Source organism: Sminthopsis crassicaudata, chromosome 1 (assembly GCF_048593235.1).
Source record: "Sminthopsis crassicaudata isolate SCR6 chromosome 1, ASM4859323v1, whole genome shotgun sequence".
Taxonomy (NCBI): domain Eukaryota; kingdom Metazoa; phylum Chordata; class Mammalia; order Dasyuromorphia; family Dasyuridae; genus Sminthopsis; species Sminthopsis crassicaudata.
In genome coordinates this window covers 114,986,159-115,007,161 of record NC_133617.1, presented here as the reverse complement: position 1 = coordinate 115,007,161, position 21,003 = coordinate 114,986,159, and the positions used below count along the sequence as shown (strand labels likewise).

The following is a 21,003-nucleotide window of genomic DNA, read 5'->3' as shown; positions in this document are numbered from 1 at the left end:
TTGCATTCAATAAAATAAACAACTTGCAAATGATGAAGGCTGTCCAAAAATACATTAGATTGCCTTGGAAGGCAGTGCATTCTCTGATACTGACAATTTCCAAGGCTTTGATTTACATGTCAAGGATGTCAGAGATGGATTTATACTCCAAGTAGTTTATTGACTAAAATAATCTTTGAAGTTACACTTTTAACTGTAAAGATTTTTAAGATTCTGTATACTAGAAGCTCTGCCCTTTCAATTCCAGCACTCCAGTGAGCTAAGGTTTTTCATTCTTTTAGTAGCTGCAGTGGTGTTTAAAGAGAGAGAGATAGAGATTCACTGCACAAAGTCCATAAAAAAAGCATTTATTAACATTTTTCAAACACAACTAAATAGAACTAAAAGTTCTATTGTAAAAAGTACATTATTGGGTCCCCTTTGAAATATCTGTACTGTGAAGAAGCATTTTTAAATTGTTTTTATTTTTCATTTCTCTAATAAGAGAGAGAAAATATTTAAAAATAAACACTGCTCTTTGAACTAAAAGGTACACAGGAAATGTTAAAAAAAAAAAAAAAAGACAGAGTAGTAAAAGAGTTAAAGAAAATAAAGGCAAACCCATAACAATAAAAATATTAAATTATATCACAAAAGTATTTTTTTAAAATGGAAACATTACAACAGAGAGTAACTGTGGTATGTGTTCACACAAGTGCCAAATAGTGGATGACACAGTTAATAGGTAAATTTACCTTTTAAAAGCTTCAAACCACTGTTAACTCAGGGATAATTTTGCACTATAGAAAAAGCACAAGACAGTTTGAAATATATATCAACAAGAGCATGTGTTAGGTACTTATCTATTTTAAGACTGCTGATATTTAGCAAAGAATATTTTACACACATACATATGTACATATATAATTATATTTAAATGAAGAAAAAACTACCTTACCAAAAAAAAAAAAAAAAAAGGCAAACTTTATTGTAATTATAAAATCTTTGATTTAGGTGCTCATCATGTGTTAAATTATTTCTCATAAAATTACAACAACATAATTGCAGAACTGTGAATTTTAAAATGTAGGTATTCATAATAAAAATCAGCATCCTTAGAATTTGGTTCTTAAGGGAGAAAGAAAATATTGTTTATTCTCTCAAATTCTGATGCTCAATTTCAGATGTTAACATAAAGACACTGCAATGGAAAAAACAGCTATAGGGAAAACCTTTGTCTTCTCAGTAAGTCCAAATGCTGTTATACAATACCCTATTGGAAACAGTGGTTTCACCACAGATCTGGCAGTGACTTCTGTTTAAAACATGACTTTGCTTCGTAACATCTATCAAAAAATATAAAACATAATTGACTCTGACAGTACACATGAAAAGCATGATATATAAGGAGCAGCCTATGCACATGAGGGCCCTTATAAAGAGAGAGAAGTTGTCTTAAAATATTTTTAAAGGAAGAAAGGGAGTGAAATTGCTTACTTGGAACCAGAAAATACCTTTTCCTAGTAACACTTCAATTACAAAACTAAAAGTAAAGCAAATCAAATGTTTTGAATTTGATTTTGAATTTTCAGGTCAGGCACCCTCCTTTCGAGACTATTCTTCAGAGAACAATCTTCTACATGCTCCAGACAAGTCTTTTTTTGTCACAGACTTCAATCCGACAGGGATGGCGACCGAACTGACCTGCCACTGGCTGGACTATTAGAAAAAGTAAAAGGTTCCTTTTCTTTTTCTTTGCTGTCATGCTTATGTTTGTGTTTATGCTTATGTTTGTGCTTTTTCTTCTTTTTCTTATGTTCATGATGATGGTGATGATGGTGGTCACTGTGTTTGGATGAGCTTGGTTCTTTAGTGAACACTGAGAGTGGCGTGGTTGGTACTGACAGCATACTCATCTCCAAAGAAGATTGTTCTTTACCTACAAGCAAAAGTACAAGTAGAATTCACAGTTAATAAGGGAAATGACATTAACCATAGGTGAAAGGCTGCTTACAGTGACAAGTAACTCCAAAAAACTTATCATTCTAACAATAGTTAAGGTTCTTTTCTTATTCTTAAGAAATGCTAATACCAAGAATATAATGATTAACATGCTATTTTCAGCACTGTGATCAGGCAGTTACAAATTTAACACTTCATTTCCAAAAAATATTTTACGTGAGCATCATGAAATCTAAAGATTCAACAAAATGTAGTTAACATATGTAAATTATCTTAAAAGTATCATACAGTAAATATGTATAAGATGTCAGCTTCCACGGACCAGCTAGCAATAGTTAGAATCTCTTTGCTCTCAGTTCTTTATATTGTTATCATCTACTCATTTTAATAACCTACTTGAGTTCTGAAAAGTCTAAGAAAATCCATTTTTTAATATGGTTTACTGAACTATGTAACTGAATATATTTAATACAAAAATATCAATCATTTAATAGCAAAGGAACCACCTTAATAGAAAATTAATTCCATACAGTTTCATACATGGGACATTTAATGTCATTTAAACACCACTATTTTTGGCTCAAGAACATTAATTATATACAATTTTTTCCAGTTTGTTTAAAAATATGTCCTTAGTTACATAATTTTTCCATCAGTTATTATTTGAGACAATGAAAATGTAAAATGATAAGATGACTTCATTTAAGTAATAAACACATTTTGAAGGACTTCTATTATTTTAAGATTTTATTAAAACTTTAGAAGAGGAGGAATCTTAAGTAGTCCTTTAGCCTGTAAAGTTTTTTGGACAACCAGCTATCATTAAGTTCGATTAGGCTTTTCACCTCTATTGTAAAATCATCTCACTATTTTGCCACATAGAAGAGTTCGTTCTGTCAACTGTTCTACAATAGCTCACTTAATTTCGGGAAGTCGGGCTTAAATTCTTTTTGTCCGGTTTGACTAGCTAGTAATGAAAATTGAAAATAACAGCATAAGGATGATTTCAGAAAGGCCTGGAGAGACATACATGAACTGATGCTGAGTGAAACGAGCAGGACCAGGAGATCATTATATATTTCAACAACAATATTATATGATGATCAATTCTGATGGATGTGGCCATCTTCAACAATGAGATGAACCAAATCAGTTCCAATAGAGCAGTAATGAACTGAACCAGCTACACCCAGTGATAGAACTCTGGGAGATGACTATGAACCACTTCACAGAATTCCCGATCCCTCTATTTTTGTCCGCCTGCATTGTGGATTTCTTTCACAGGCTAGTTGTACAGTATTTCAAAGTCTGATTTTTTTTGTACAGCAAAATAACTGTGGACATGTATACATATATTGTATTTAATTTATACTTTAACATATTTAACATGTATTGGTCAACCTGCCATGGGGGAGGGGAAGGAGGGGAAAAATTGGAACAAAAGGCTTTGCAATTGTCAATGCTGAAAATTACCCATGCATATATCTTTTAAATAAAAAGCAAAAAAAAAAAAAAAAAAAAATAATAATAATAATAATAATAATTTTTTAAAAAATAAAATAAAATAACAGCATAAAGAATACCTTTTTTATCTAGAATATGGGAAAATTGGTATAACTACTAAGACTCATAAAAGATCATAGATTTTTTTTTTTCCCCCTCTGAAGCTGGGGTTAAATGACTTGCCCAGGGTCACACAGCTAGGAAGTGTTAAGTGTCTGAGAGCAGATTTGAACTCGAGTCCTCCTGAATTCAAGGCTGGCGCTCTATCTACTGCGCCACCTAGCTGCCCCCAAGATCATAGATTTAATACTGAGATAGAACCTTAAAGGCTATCATGTCCAATTTTGTCATTCTATCAATTAGGAAACACAGGCTAGGAAGTCAAATAACTTCTTCAGGGCTGTTAAGTATCAAAGGAAGAAATCTGAACTCGGGCTTCCTGATTCTAAGATCAGCACTTTATTTATTGTACCACCATGTGATAAGAAATTTAACTGGTTTGAGCAGGAAGTTTGGTTACAAAGTTCTAGAAATAACTATTAAAAATTCCTTTGGATTCAATCTCTGATCTTTTACAATTAGAATTGTCTAGCATCATCTAATTCTAAACACCTCAATTTAATGATACAAAGACTAATAATTATATTAGAACCTACACATCCAAAGCAGAGGATTACCCCAAATGGATACAGATGAGGGCAATGGTGTGTACTCTGTTCCAAAAATACTTGTAACCACTTCAAAAACTCCATTCTTCACTCAAATGCTTTATATGTTTTACAAAGATATGAAAAACCATGATTAAATCCCTACTGACTGAACTAATATAAACTAAGTGTATGGAAATCTCCACATATACGCTTCTAAGATGAACTAGTCTATGGTTTTCTGTGCTTCAGTCTCTGAGACTAACTGGGAGGCCAACACTAATATACAAAGAGGCATCTTACACAAAAGCGTATTGCTAAGCAAGTCCTCAGATTTCAATTTGTAAGGGATTACCTTGTGTGATCTTTTAAAATAACATTGTGTTATTTCAAAGGCCCCTTAATAAAATAATTTAATTTTGGAGGGAAGTGAAATCCTTACTGCATGACAAAGGCAAATATCCCAATCCACTCCATAATTGGAAAGAAGTCTAAATGGTCAACTGATATGAAGAAACAATTTTCAGAAGAAGAAATGAAAGTTATCAGTAATCATGTGAAAAAATGCTCTAAATCACAACTGATCAGAGAGAAACAAAAATTAAAACAACTTTGAGATACCATCTCGTACCTATCAGACTGGCTAATGTAACAGAAAAGGAATATGACACTGGAGAGGATATGGAAAAACTGTAACTCTAATACACTGCTGTTGGAGTTGTGAACTGGTCCAACCATTCTGAAGAACGATTTGGAACTATGCCCAAAGGGCTATAAAACTATGCATCCCCTTTGACCCAGCAATATCATTACTAAATCTACTTCCCAAAGAGATCAAAGAAAAAGGAAAATAAATATTTATTAAAAAAATATTTATAGCAACTCTTTTGTGGTGACAAAGAACTGAAAACTAAAAGCTTGTTCATAAATGGCTGAGCAAATTGTGGTATATGATTGCAAAAGAATACTACTGTGCTATAAGAAATGATAAACAGGGTACTTTCAGAAAAATCTGGAAAGATTTGAATGGACGGATACAAAATAGAGTAGAACCAGGAGAATGATATAACTAATAACAATACCATAATTATAATCAATTGTGAAAGACTTAACTACTCTGATAAAAATACAGTGATCCATGACAAAGACATGAGCCAAAGGGCTCATGATTGAAAAGTGTTATTTATTTCCAAAACTGATGATCTTTAATGCAAATGGAAGTTTGCTGGTTTGTGATTTTTTTTCCCTTTATTTTAATTTTCTTCCTTTTTTTTTCTCTTTGCAATATTAATGGGTATTGTGTTTCTTGACTTCTTGATAGGGAAGAGGAGAGAGGAAGAGAGAGGATGTAGAACTGAAAATAAAAATGTGAAATAATTTAAAAAAACAACAACAATCTTTGTTTCTTGAGAGTTCATTAGTTTCTGTTTATTCTATATTTGGGCTCTAGTCTTCTCTTTGTAATCAAGAGGGAAGCAGAATAAACAGAACACATCTTAAAACAGGCACCCATTCCCCTCTCCCTGTTTTTGTAGCAAAAATATCTAAAAATAAAGAAATTAAGAAACAATTCTCTCTTGTATAAGTTTACTAGATATAATCAGTAACTTCTGTGCTCTGTACCTAGTATACTGTTTGAAATAAGATTATCAAAAATTAAATCAATGATAAAATAAAATAGGAAATGTTTTTAATTTTAACACATGCAGCCGTTGGCTTTATTATTATGCAATGACTGTGTGCCTTTTAAGGCACAAACAACTCTCAAATGGTGATGAGTAACAATAGAATTCATCCAGTTTATATTTCTCAAAGGGATAACAAGGAAGGTCTGACCATTGTAGTTGGCATGCAGCACTATTACATCATCTAAGATATCTTGGAGTTAGAAAAACATATATAGCTGATCCTTTAGAAGAAATAAAAATAATCAAGTTTTTAAGATTTTTTTTTTGCATTTAAAAATGTTACAAAGTTCAAACTATAGATTTGAGGATTTAGATAACGTGTAAACAATTTGAACTATTATGTTTGTGAGTAAAAAAGTGAATCTTACCTATTCCTTTGCGAGACATATCCACACCCCACTGAGGTTTTGCAGAAGCTGTGACATCACAGCCTGGTGAATGTTGAGGCATCAAAGCAGAGCGAGAGCTACCTGGCCTCAATTTTGAAAGACCTAAAAAGGCCAAACAAACAAAAAACCCAACTATGTATTGACTTATTTTTAAGATAGCAGTTAATACACTGATTTTATTTTGTGATAATATAGTTTAAGCAGCCTATGAGATTTAGAGCACTGAAATTCCTGATTTTATCTAGTGAGTTTATATAAGGGAGAATACTCATCAATTATTTCTTAATTTCTTTACTTTGAGAGACTTTTGCTTAAAAAAAAGGGGGCTCATTTTTAAGTTGTGATGTTTATTCTACTCTCCTGCTGATTACAAAGAAAAGTTCAAAATCCAAACAAAGAATAAAGAGAAACTCTTTTGAATCAAAAAATTATTTTCTTTTAAAAAATTTATTTAAAATTTTAAATTTCATCTTCAAATTCTCTTCTTCCCTCTAGCCTCTCCCCAATCTAGCAAGAAGACAATACAGTACCTATTAACCATGCTGTAAGAAAAAAAAAAAAAAAAAAAAAAAAAAAGCAAGATAAAGAAAGTAGAAAAATGTATGCATAAAATTTGTGCTAAATTTTAAAAATAAAGAAAAGGGGAAAAAACCTATTCATATAAAAATTTTATAGCAGCTCTTTCCATAGTGACAAAGGATTGGAAACTGAGGGGAATGTCCAGAATTTAGGAAATGGCTGAACAAATTGTGATATATGACTGTGATAGAATAAAAATGTGATATAATAATGATCAGGGTAGTTTCAGTAAAGTCTGGGAAGCTTTATATAAACAAAATATAGACAAAAAAAATGAACAAAACCACAACACTAATACAGTGATAGCAACACCATATATGATCAACTGTAAATGATTTAACTCTTCTCAGCAATACCATTATCCAAGGTAATTCCAAAAAGCTCATGATGAAAAATGTTATCCATTCCTTAGAACTGATGAATTCTGAGTGCAAAGAGAAGCATAATTTTTATGATAGTTGGTGGGAAGAGCTGGCCTCTACATCTCAAGAGATGATTCTGAGGATGAGGGCTAAGGGCTGGGCTGGAAAGGAGTATGGGCTCTTGTGAATCCCTGCCTGTTTGATGGTACTTAGTCAGCAGTTGTTGCTGTTGCTGAAGGCGGCAGATCCTCCTTCACAAAACATACTCACTGTGAAACCACAAGCAAGTCACTTAACTTCTAAATGGCCCAGGCAGCTATCTGAGACAATAAAGTTATAGATGAAATACCTATTTTGGCAATAAATTAGAGTTTCTATTCAAAGAGTTCCCTATTCAAACAAAATCAACAATCCAGGTCAAAACAATATTGTTTTTAAAAATCTATGAATATTATAAGAAGATCTAATAATTTTCATTACTCATTTTTAAATATAGTACACCAAACACTTTTTTAAAAAACATACCCCATCCCTCTACATGATGCAAACTCATTGTACCTGGAGTTGACGGCCTTTCCAGCATGTTTAAATGATGATAAATAAAAGCTTGACTATCATGAACAGTGTCCATGTCAACCTCCTCCTCCTCTTGAGAATTTGAGAACTGCATTATACCAACAGAATAAAGAAAGGGGAAAACAGTGAATCTATTTCATAATCTCTTCAATTTATAGGAAAGGGAACACAAGGAATGCCCCCAAATAACCATAAAAACAGTCTTCTTACCTCAGGAAAGCATTAGAATGAGAAAGGATTAGGTGTATTATTAGTGGGGAGAAAAAGGAAATCTGATTTACAAGTAACTAATATGTTCCTCTATTGTGAGAAGTAGTGAGATATACAGAAGAATTTTACAAGTACAGCTACATGATAATTTAAGTTAGAAAACTGGCTGGACTGTCCAAATTTCACTTGCTTGATCTTTGACAGTGTGATTTGTCCCAGACAGCTTGGAAGAAAAAGAACAATATAATTATGTGAAAAGATTTCCCAAGAAGGTGAATATCCTTTCTTAGTTTAGAATATTTCTTAGTTTAGTTTTAACCTATGTTCCTTACTCTGATTTTGAGTTTCACTTTACTGTTATCGTCATTCTTCTCCAATATTTGACCAGGTTCTAGTGGGGACCCCAGTGGTGTGTCAGATTTCCTCTTCACTCCCTGCTGATGAGCTGATAAATTAGCTGATGCTTCCTTGGCAAGGTGATCTTCTTCCTGAGGCACCATTCAAGGTCAAAATTAGATTTCTTTCTTTTTTTTTTTTTTTGAAGACAAACAGCCCAAAGTATACCTAAAGTTAATATTAGTGGCTAAAGTAACCATGCAAATCAGAGTAGCCCAGTATCTAAAAGTTACTAGACAATGGGCTTAAAAGGAACTTACATTATTTCTTAAATTCTTTTTGATTTTTAATTTTTGGGAAAAGTTTTGCACATCAGTGAATTTTCAATGCATGAATCCATAAGGATGTTGTTATTTTAACTGACAGCTAAGATTCATGGGAAGTGTAAAAGGAGGAAATATAGAATAAAATTTAAATTTGTAAATATGAACTAGTGTTGGAATATATTGCTAACTGATAAAATTATTATGAAGTCCAGACATTTTAACAACAGAGAGGAGCTATTAACAAAAACCTTATCCAAAAGAATTTTTCTTGAAACTTTATAATTCTCTATATATTTCATAAATAACAATTTAGTTTAAAAAATCTATATAGATATGAAGCTTTAAGTGAACCTTTATAACAGAGAAAAAAATTTAATTTAGAAATCAGTTTTAACATGTTTTAAAGTTTTATAGATACCATTAGAAATAGTAGTTTGGGGAAAAAAATAAAACAAACTGTGGTATTCTATAGAACTTAAGATTTTTTAAATCATCATTCAGGAAATTCTTGTTTGTAAAATTTCTAGATATTCCCATAATTCAATTTGGGATTAAGCAGGAAAGTACCTGTAAAATGTTCCTATCCTTTGACTAAATGATCCCACTACTGAATAAATTATCACTCTTCCCCTTGTCAAGGAAGCCAAAGATAGAAACAAAGGCTCCACATATACAAAATACACATAGCAGCATTTTTGAGATAGCAAAAAAATAGGAACACAATGTGTGGCTTTTGATAGGGAATGGCTGAATGCATTGTACTATATATGTACATAATTTCATCTTACTAAGTCAAAACAATGAATGAATATGAGGAATTCAGAGAAACATGGGAAAACATATGAACTGATACAGGACAGAAACTAATACATAAAATAACAATGGCTTTAAAAAATCCTAGAAATGTAGCAAAAAATTAATTTATAATGTCTACTCTTGATGATACACACTCAATCTCAATAAAGTAAGGAACTATAGATATGCTATCAGACACTCAATGTGTCAGTTCAATTTTTTTTCTAATCTTTTTTTTTTACAGGAGACATGTTAAAAGGAAAGATTGTAAAGTTAAAAGGCAATAAAATGACTTTTTAAAACTGACCGATATTATAACAAAATAGTTACCTTTAAGCTATATGTTCCATAAGCAATTCTTTACAAATGTTAATAAGTTTATAAATGGAATCACAGATGGAAGGAAACTCATAGGCCATCTCCATTCAATGCACAACTATACAGAATACCCTACAAGTGGTTATTCAGCTTTTGCTTGAAGATATCCAGTGATAGCTCAAAGTACCTCATTCCAATTTGAGAGAGCTCTAATAGCAAGATATTTTCTTTACATGAAGTTCAAATTTGCTTTCTGTACAAGTTCTATTTTTAATAGCTTATACAATCAAGGATCAAGAGGACATATAAAAATCCTTTTCTTATGGTTTAAAGAGAAGCTATTAAGCACTAACTATAGACCAAACATTGTGAAAACTTTTCAAATATCTGCACCCAGATCATCTCTCCACTAATTGTTTTCTTCTCCAAGCTAGGCACCACCCATTTTTTCAAACGCTCCTTATTAGGCATGCAGACTCCAGGGCCGCCACCATCCTAGCTGCCTGCCTCTTAACACTGTCTAACTCATCAACATCCCTCCTACACTGTGGTGCAAAGAACTGACCACAAGACTTCAGATGGAGTCTGTACAGAGCAGAATGCAGAAGCATCTTCATTTTCTCAGCCTGGGACCTGGTGTTTCTTTCTATAGCCTAAGAGTGCATTCATTTTCCTAACGGTTATATCACTCAGTCATATACAGTTTGCAGGATACTAAAACTTTAGATTTCTTTAAAGACTAATTGCTATATATTTCTCAATTTATATTTGTGGGGTAGATTTTTTTTTTAATCTCAGAGTAAGACTTTACATTTGTCCTTATTAAATTTCATCTTATTAGATATAGTTTAGTATTCTGGTCTTCAAGATTTCTAATCCTATCATCATCCTATCAGTATAATAATGTCCCTATTGGCTTTTGTCAATTGCAAATTTGAGAAGCATACTTTCTTGCCTTCATCTTTGTCTGGTTACCTAAATCCTGAGCAGTAGCCCTATCCTTCCTTTGAATTACTTCTTTCCCTTATATTAGCTATTTTCTAAAAACAAAAATCACCCAAAAAAAAAAAAACCAAAAAAAAAAACCTTTATACTTCCAATAGAGTCAGTTCACCCTTCACTTTAGCATTCCTGATGCCAATCTTACAAACTAAGTCAATCATTTGTATTCATTCTTTTACCTGCTTTTGCGTTCACTATTTAAAAATCTAAATTTAGAGAACTATATAAAAAGAATAAAAATTGTGAATTTAAATACCAAACATTATTTGCTTATGATACAAATTTGTTTGAAGCTCTGAGAATTGCTCATTCAGTTAATCACAGTCATTGATCCAAAAAGCTGTATAAAGATACAACAACAAAATCAAAGTATGCCAAATATCACAGAGGACATTCAAATTTTTAAAAAAGTCTCCTCCTTCAAAAATGTATAATGTGGTTTAAAGTGAATTTTTCAATAAGTAAACATTCAGTCAAAATCTCTCCTACCTCCTCTTATATTTAAGTTCTATGACCAAATGCAACATTCCTGAAGGGGAGTGCAAAGTAGCATATAATAAGATATTTGTATATATTGTTTAGTAATATGTGTGTGTGTGTGTGTGTGTGTGTGTGTGTGTGTGTGTGTGTGTGTGTGTGTGTGTATAACAAGATATTTGACTATGTAATAGGGTCAGTATACTTCTCCTAAAAACTTTTTCCTATGTTTTTTAGATGTAAAACAAAATTTCATTATCAGTAATTATAGTTCCAGGAGATATATTTTTGTGCCATAATTAATGTAATTAATTCAACCTCTAAAATAATAAAAGTGTTTCTTACAGCATTCTGAAATCCAATCAACTGTGCGTGACTGTTTAGATTGCTCACAGGCTCTTGGCTGCCTGCTACTGCCTCAGGGATGATGGTAGGGTTCAGCACAGCCTTTTTCTCTTTCAAATTAAGAACTAATCCAAGCTCTGGTAATGGCAAACAAGAAGGTCTGCTAAGGCCAAAAAGCGTGAAGTACAGATCTACAGCACCACATCTCAGTCTCCAATCATGTGAAGTGCCTAGTACAGAAGAAGAAAAAAGTTAATACTTAATATTTAAATATGTAGTTTTCCTATTTTATTCCTGCTGTTTGTATTAACATAATTAAATTCCTAGAACAACAACAACAACAACAACAAAAATCATTAAGTAGTCCTGCCTTCATATTCATTATACATGAATGAAATTGTTCTATTTCTGAATATTCTCTGATGGATAGATACCTAGTCTGAAAAATAAAATAATTTGGCTAAATTATAATTTTTTTAGCTTTTTATTTTCAAAATATATACATAGTTTTCAACATTCATCCTTGCAAAACCTTGTGTTCCAATTTTTTTTCTCCTTCCCTTCCCCTTCGTCCCTTCCCTTAGACAACAATGCAATATATATTAAACCATCTGCAATTCTTTTATACATATTTCCCCAATTATCATGCTGCACATGAGAAAGAATAAGAAAAATGAAAAGAAAACAAAAAGCAAGCAAACAATAAAAATGGTGAAAAAACTATCTTGTGATTGATACAGTCCTTCTCTCTGGGTAGAAATGGCTCTCTTCATAGAAGATCATTAGAAGTGGCCTGAATCACCTCACTGTTGAAAAGAGCCATGGCTGTCAGAATCAATCGTCATATTGCCATGTACAATAATCTCCTGGTTCTGCTCACTTCACTTTCACTTAGCATCAGTTCATGTAAGTCTCTCCAGGCCTTTCTGAAATCATTCTGCTGGTTGCTTCTTATAGAACAATAATATTCTATAAAATTCATATACCATAACTTGTTCAGCCATTTTCTAACTGATGTTTCCAATTTCTTGCCGCTACATAAAAAGGCTGCCACAAACATTTTTGCACATTTTTCTCTCCTTTATGATCTCTATGGGATGCAGACCTGGTAATGAGGTTTTATGCATAGTTTGATAGCCCCTTGGGCATAGTTCCATATTACTCTCCAGAAGAGTTGGATCAGTTCACAACTCCACTAACAATGTATTAGTGTCCATATTTTTCCACATCCCCTCCAACATTTATCATTATCTTCTGTCATCTTAGCCAATTTGAGAAGTATACATTGGTACCTCAGAGTTGTGTTATAAATTACAGTGTTTAAAGAAGTATAATACAATAGTATATAAACAAAGTAGGAGAGTTGCTTCTATAGCAGTGGCATATGCTTTATAGTGCACTTAACTGTTTATACTATATAAGAGAAAATCTGCTTATAAGGGAGAAAACCTCTATGTTTCTTGAGGCAACCCAATTCTACTTCTGGACAGTTATAATTATTAAGAAAGGTATTTGTACAGAATTGAAATCTGCCTCTGAAAATTCTTTCACTTCTGTCTTGAGGGAAAAAACAGAAGAAATATAATTCTCCTTCTACATGGCAGTCACAGGATGAAATTTAGACCTAGAAAGGATCTGCAATTTCTTTAATTCTGTCTTTCTCACTTTGTAGATGATGAAAATTAGACCCACAGAGATTGTGTTAAGTGTTAGGCCCAAGGTTAAAGGAATAGTAGCATGAGTCTTTATTTGAATTCAAGTTCTCTATCTTTGAATTAGTGTTTTCTGCTAACCTCACTGCAAACTACTCAGATAAAAATCTTTATTAAGTATCCTCATTCTGAAGACATTGAGTCATAATTATACAGAAATAATATTAAAATAGCTGAAAGTTATTGGATAATTTAGTGAAAAATCTCAAAGAATTTGAGGACTTGGCAGTAATCTTAACAAGGAATACAAAATGGACACAAAAATTGTTAACAAAATATGGCCTGATTAAAGTAATGTGATAGAACAGAAAGAGTACTTACATTGGAATTAGATGAACTACAGAGAATATATCTACTATCTCTTCCACATGACAGATCTTAAAGTAATTTAATCAATCAATAAACATTTCCTAAGAACCTAAGTTTATATTAAGTACCATGCTAAACACTGGGGATACCAAAAAAAAAAAAAAAAAAAAAAAAAGACTCAAAGGACTGTTCTTATCCTTAAGGAGCTTGTAATTTAATAGATAATATGTAAACAAATATATGCAAAGGAATACAGGATAATTGGGAAACAAATAATTTGGGGATATACTTGTCAAATACTTAACAAAAGCTATTATTTCTGACATTTCTCTCCCCACTTCAGTCTACTCAAATCCCAGCTATGCAAAAGTGACATGGATGATATAGCAAATTCCCAAATCTCTGCAAGTCTATGAGATGCTAGATGATTGTCAGGAAGTATATAAAGTGGATTCCTATTTAAGTCTATAAGTTTTAAAACTAGATAAAACTCTGAGATTCTTTTCCACTGTGTAATTATATAATTACGAAAGAACAATCTGACATGCCCTACAGTTTTTAGCCTCACTCTATACTCTAGCTAAACTCTAGCTATTCAAAGTAGTCTTTGTCCCCTAAATATGTCCTACATTTCTTTCTCAAATAAATTGTATTGCCATTTTTCATTTTTAATCATCAAAATTTCCTGCAGCTTAGTTCTCCCTCTCAGAATATAATCTAACAAATATCTTTTTAGAGAAAAAATAAATCCACAAAACAGATCAATATATTGAAAATATGTGAACCAGGAGATCATTACACACTTCAACAATGATACTGTATGAGGATGTATTCTGATGGAAGTGGATATCTTCAACATAGAGAAGAGCTAATCCAATTCCAATTGATCGATGATGGACAGAATCAGCTACACCCAGAAAAGGAACACTGGGAAATGAGTGTAAACTGTGAGCATTTTTTTTTTTTTTGTTTTTCTTCCCAGATTATTTTTACCTTCCGAATACAATTCTTCCTTTGCAACAACAACAACAAAATTCAGTTCTGCACATATATATTGTACCTAGGATATACTATAAGATATTAAATATGTATGGGAATGCCTGACATCTAGGGGAGGGGATGGAGGGAAGAAGGGGAAAAATTCGGAACAGAAGGGAGTACAAGGGATAATGTTGTAAAAAAAAAAAAAAAAAAATTACCTATGCATATGTACTGTCAAAAAAATGTTATAATTATAAAATTAATTAAAAAAAAAAAGAAAATATGTGTTAAGTCATATTTGTCAGGAAAGGCTCTAATATATTTCTACTCTGGATTAAAATTTGCTATTTGGTTTTTTATTTTTTTATAATATGAAAAAAGATTTCTATATGCCTACATTTTATAATTTTTCATCATATTATGAGTGTTATGCTTTGTCAAAAAAAACTATTTATTGAGATAATCATGGGTTTGGAAGTTTTGTTTTTGATATGTTATTTTTCTAATTTGAATCATATTTGTTTGTGACTGAAGTCTGTGACAGGATTTTATTTAAAATTTTTGAATCAACAATCATTAATGATATTAATCTATAGTGTTTTCTTTTTGTGTTTTACTCATCTCTCTTAGACCTAAGGATTGTATTTGTCTGATAAAAAGAATCTGGTAGGATTAGTATGCTTTCTCAATATTACAAAAATTTGTATAGTACAAGTACTCATTTTTCTATAAGACTTTGATAGAATTCTCTTATAAACTGATCAGAACCAAGAGTTATTATCTCCCCAACTTTGATAATTCCTTTGCAGCTAATTCTATTTCTTTTTTTTTCTGAAGCTGGATTATTTAAAATCATTATTTGGTCTTCTGTTTATTTAGGTATTGTGTATTTTGAAGATATTCCTCTATATTTTGAAAATATTCCTCTATTTCTTTTATTCTCAGTTTTGTAAGCACATAATTGTGCATAGTAGGTTATGTTCTTTTTCTTCTGATTTTATGATTTTTGCTTTGTTCACTATTGTGTTAAATTTTATTTTCTAATTTCTTTAATCAGGTTGAAGACTACCATTTATTATTTTCTGAGATTAAATCTTCACTTTAATTCTTTCTACATACTTTTTACTTCCAATCTATTTCTCACTTTTTGGGGGCTTCTTTTAGATTTGTTGACTTTCTACTTTTTTCAAAAACGCACATTCAATCCATTAGTCCTCTTTTTTTACTGTTAATTTTTAGTTTGGAGACCATTTTTAAACCTTAGAACTGTTAGCTACTTCCTAGAAATTTTAGTTTTTATCATTCTCATTTTTTTTTTAACTATTAGTTGTTTCTGTGACTCATTCATTAGAATTGTATTGTTAAGCATCCAAGTGAATCTAAATCTTTTGTTTCTACACTGTCAACTCATTATTGTTTTTGAGTTAGGCTATGTATAAAATGTGTTTTGCTATTTCTGTCTTTTCTCATTTATTTTCATTATCTTTGTGTCTGAATATATGGTCAATTTTTGTAAAAAGTTACATGTGTACTGAGAATAGGTATATATTTTTAGTAGCCTTGTTTACAAGACAACTGTAAACTTAAAATCTAGCTTCTCCAGCAATTTGCTCAATTCTTTATTTTCCTTTTTCTTTTATTAGTGAAATCTTTTGCCATTATTGTATTATGTCTTTTTATAAAATTCAGTTCATTTTTATTTATGAATTTAGATACATGGATATTACCCATGAGAACATTTACATTACCAGTGAAACAAGATTTTTTTTTCCCTCTTTTTCTTTCCCCCATTTCAATCCCACTATTTGTCACTTCACCCTTTCTTCTGTAGGCTCCTTCAACTAAAGGAAAAGCTACACAAGTTACTTTCCCTTCAATGTTAACTACTAACTTGAACAGGATATACCATACACTCCCCTTTATCTTTTTAAGTATCCTTTTACTCTGAAGTTAGTTCTCCCTCCACCAAAAAAAAATGTGTTTTAATTCTCTAAGAGGATAGGTCTTCTAAGGTTTAGTCTATGGTATTTCAGGCTTGTTTCTCCACCATCTCTTTTGACTTCTGCTTTCATCCTTGAATGCTTTCAGAAATCTCTTGATCCCTCTGCTACTGTTAACCCCATAGATGTCTCTTAATAGTTTTCTTCTTTCCTTTTTCTTGGGATAATTTAGCTTATTATCTGTAATGGGCCAGAACTCTGTACTTGAAACAAGGATTCTTACAAGGTGCTAACTCAGTGGAATTGATAATACAATGGTTACTAGTTTAGCATGGTGATTAACAGTTGTCTAGTTCAGTACATGTACTTAAATACTTAATATAGTTCTATCAGATTGACACCTATTCTATAAGATTCCAATCTACGATGATGTAATTATAATAGAGTATATAAGTTGGGACAAACTCAGCCAAATTCATTTATTCCATCTCACACCACCATGGTGACAGGCCTGTCCTCCTTCATTTCTCCACTGAGGCCAAGGCCTGTCTGAACCAGAGACAGACTCACAAGGGCCAGGGTCAGACTCTGAGGGGGCTTGGAGACAGACTGGGAGAAGACAGGGCTGGAGCACAAGCCCTCAGACTGAGACAGACTTCAAGATGGAGATGGTGGTGGTGGTCCTCCTGCCTCCCCCACAGAAACAAAGACACATTCCAGAGGACCTCAAGAAAGCTGGCCCAGGCCCCAGGCAAGGAAATCAGATTGTGAAGGAGATAATAAAGAATTGGAACTTTAATACCTGGCTATTCTCATTTAATACCTGGTAATTACTCAGCTGAAACAAAGGCTGGTCCAGAGACCTCCAGAAAACCAACCAGAACACTAAAATTATCTATGGCTTCCTTGGTAGTTCTATTTGTTTATTTATCTCATATTTCCATTTTCTGGGGTTTTTGCAAAGCAAACAATGATAGCTAGCATTTATGCATCACTTTAAAATTTGCAAAATGCTTTGCATAAAGTTTCATATGATCCTCACAACAATCCTCGGATGTAGATATTATTATAAACCCTACTTTACAAAAGTGAAAATAAAGCAAACAGTTAAAGTGGCATGCTAAGTGCCACACAACTGTGAAATGCCTGGGACTGGATTTGAATCCAGGTTTTTTTGACACTAGCACTCTACCCAGTACTCATCTACCTGTTTTATGACCTGGTCTGTTCAATTCTGGTTTTCTTTGGAAGAATGATTCAGATGCCTTTTTTTTTTTTTTTTTAATTGAAATTTAGGTTCAGTTTTATAGGGTATGTCATGTTGAGTGGCGCATTATCCTGGGTATTTTTGCTCTATACAACACATTACTCCATTCACTCTAGTTTATGGTTGGTACATCAGTCTTGTATTATCTGACTTTCTTTTTCTTTATATTTGAAGACCTTTATTCTGGTTGTTAATAAATTGGCAAGTTTCTCAGTTAAAAAACAATATTTCTGGATATATTGATGTAAAAGTTGAGAAATGTTCACTAAATCTAAGAAAGATCCTAAGACGAGCATAAGAAATAAAGTAAAGAGGGAAATTATAAGGGCCAAAAAATTGGGAGATGAGGACACAAAAGAATGATAATCAAGCAAGGTAAACTTAAAAAGTAGTTACAGAAAGAGAATCAGAAACAAAGTATTGCCTCAAAAGTCAAAGGAGGAAAAGTCTCTATAATTTTGTCAGGCACATGAACTAATGGAAATGGCAAAATACATTTTTACACAAACGAAAGGGAAAAAAAAAACATACCCACTATTCTCTCACACTACTTTTTTCACCCCCTCAGGAAAAATATTGTAACATGTAAACCAATTAACATCTAATTGGTATTATTCTCCTGAAGCAAAAAAAAAAAAAAGAGAGAGAGAGAGTTTAATGAACAGACTGATTTTCTACAAATATACTCTTTTCCTTTCCTGTTGAGTAAGATTATTGAGAGTAAGATAAATTTCTATAAAGAAGAAAATTGTCTGTTTTTAGGACATCGTTGTGGAAACTCAGAATTCCTATGATTACCAATAGTCTCTGAAATCTTTAGGGAGATGAATCAAACAAATATCACCAATTGGCTTTAAATAGTGACCATGTCACTTTTTTAAACTAAATGTCAACATGAACAAGAGGTATACCTATTGTCACAGCTTTCCAAAGAATGAAATGGCATGAGTCTATTATATTCTATTCTTAAGAAATGAAGAGCTCTGAAACTTTTTAATGTTAACATTAAAACTTGTTTATTTCCTGATACTGACCATCTGTCAAATCTGACCAAAATGAATCAAAAGTCACTTATTTTAACCCCTAGAGTGTAGCTATAAACTTTAAAAAAAAAACCAAATAATTATGTAAATAGAACAGTGAGCCTTCAATGTCCTGAATTATTTCATAAGTGTTTATATGTCATCCTAGTAGGAATGTGCCAAATGTTTTTAAAATACAGCTTGAGAATAAAGGATAAAATTACCTTTATAATGAAAAGTAAGTAAAGATACATCTATTACATCAAAAGAATGAGATTTTAATTTATTTCAATCAATCAATAATTATTATGTAATTACTGTGTTCTAGATATTGTATAATGTACCAATGGATACGAGCATTAAATAATCTTGCAGATTGGCAACAAGAACATGAGCAAATATATATAGTGTAGTTTAAAGTCAATAAATATAAATGCATACAAAACAGTTAAACATAAAACAAGGAAAGAAGGAAATAGCTATTGAAACCTTAAAAGTGTCAAATAAGGAGGAAATGTATTTGAAGGCATTATGTGAAAAATAGAAAAAAAAGGTCAGTTTGACTGAATTACAAAATGTAGAAGAAGTAATGTTCAATGAGGCTGGAAAAACAAGTTGAGACCAGGATATATAGGGCTTTATTATTAGTTTTTCATTATTTATTATTTTATTAATGTTTATTTTCCTTTTCAAACTAGTTATAATTATTTTTAATTTGATTTTTATTTTATTTTCAGTCCTTAAATTTCCTCCTTCCCTGAAATCCCACTAGTTGAAAAGGCAAGAAAAACAAAATCCATTACAAAAATTCATAGTGATTCAAAACAAATTCCTGTCCTAGTCATGACAAACATCTTCTCTCAGTCCCCCAGAAAAAGAAAGAAAAAATATGCTTCAGTTTGTACTTAAGAGTTCATCAACTTTCTATCTGCAATTGGATAGCATATTTCATTGTAAGTCCTTTGAAATTGCAGTTGGTCATTGTGGGGTCTTATTTTCACAAGGTTGTTGTTGTTGTTGTATAAATTGTTCTCCTGATTCTACTCATTCACTTTCCACATCAGTTTTTCTGTAACCATTCCCTTCTTCACTTCTTATAGCACAATATTTCATTGCATTCATATTCCACAATTTGTTCACCCAATCCTGAATAGATGAGCATCCTCTTAGCTTTCAATTCCTTATCACCATGAAAAAAGCTACTGTACTTTTGTACATTTAAGTCATTTTCCTTTTTTTTTTTTTTTTTTTTTTTTTAAATTTCTTTGGGGTATAATATAGATCTCCATGTTATTGCCAAGTCAAAGGATACACACAAAGTTTAAAAGCTTTTTGAATGCTATTACAAATTACTTTTTAGAGTCATTAAACTAGTCTACAATTCCAACCGTTTCTCACAGTACTTTCGCACAGCAGCAACGATCCTTTTCTTTTTGTATCATCTTAACTAATATGATAGGGTTGTTTCAATGGATAGTTTTCTAATATTTAGTGAGTATTTGGGGAGCATTTGTTATGTGACAATTGAGAGCTCAGATTTTTTTCCTCTCAAAAAAGCCTATTCATATACTTGTACCAGTAATCCACTGGGAAAATTATCTTTTTCTTATAAATATGACTCAAGTTTCCTACATATTTTAGAAATGAAACTTTCATCAGATAAAACTATAAATTTCTTTTCTTGGCCTTCTATTTTAATTGCACTTGTTTTTTTGTGCAAACACTTTAATTTATATAATAACAATTATCCATCTTACTTCCTGTGAAACTCTCTCTCTTATTACCAAGAACTCTGACAGCCAATTTCCTTCATGTTCTATCCATTTGCTTATGATATCATATTTTATGTCTAAATCACGTACCTATTTTGACCTTATCTTTACATACAATGTGAGATGATGAGCTAGTTTCTTTCAGATTATTTTCCAGTTTTCCCAACAGCTTTTGTTAAATAGGGAGTTTTTCCTACAACAGCTGGATCTTTGGTTTTTATCAAACAATAGTTTTACTACTTGCTGCTATAGATTGTTTGCCTAATATATTCCACTGATAAACTTTTTTATTTCCAATCCAGTACCAAACTGTGCTTTACTGTATAGTTTGATATTTGATACTTCTAAGCCCATTCCCCCAAATAAAGTTTGTGATAATTTTTTCCAGCTTTAGGAAGTAATTCTTTGGAAGACTGATTAGCATGGCACTGAATAATTAAATGAATTTAGGTAATATTGTTTCTCCTATCATATTGGCTCAGTACATTCATAAGCAAAGAATACTT

The 21,003-nt window shown here is 31.8% G+C and overlaps 1 protein-coding gene across 5 annotated transcripts in view; it reads right to left on the bottom strand.

Annotated features, from left to right (window-relative positions):
- Nucleotides 1-331: 331 nt before the first annotated feature.
- TAF2 (TATA-box binding protein associated factor 2) overlaps nt 332-21,003 on the bottom strand; it is a 72,553-nt gene continuing 51,881 nt past the window's right edge. For 2 of the 5 annotated variants that reach the window (XM_074266548.1, XM_074266544.1), the window contains exons 23-27: nt 11,495-11,724; nt 8,228-8,383; nt 7,668-7,773; nt 6,148-6,270; nt 332-1,918 (exon numbers count right to left, since the gene is read on the bottom strand). In XM_074266548.1, coding sequence (XP_074122649.1) covers nt 1,653-1,918; nt 6,148-6,270; nt 7,668-7,773; nt 8,228-8,383; nt 11,495-11,724 — 881 coding nt within the window. In that variant the 3' untranslated portion in view covers nt 332-1,652. The remainder of the gene's footprint in view (nt 1,919-6,147; nt 6,271-7,667; nt 7,774-8,227; nt 8,384-11,494; nt 11,725-21,003) is intronic. The other 3 variants (XM_074266546.1, XM_074266545.1, XM_074266547.1) reach the window with 3 other exon arrangements.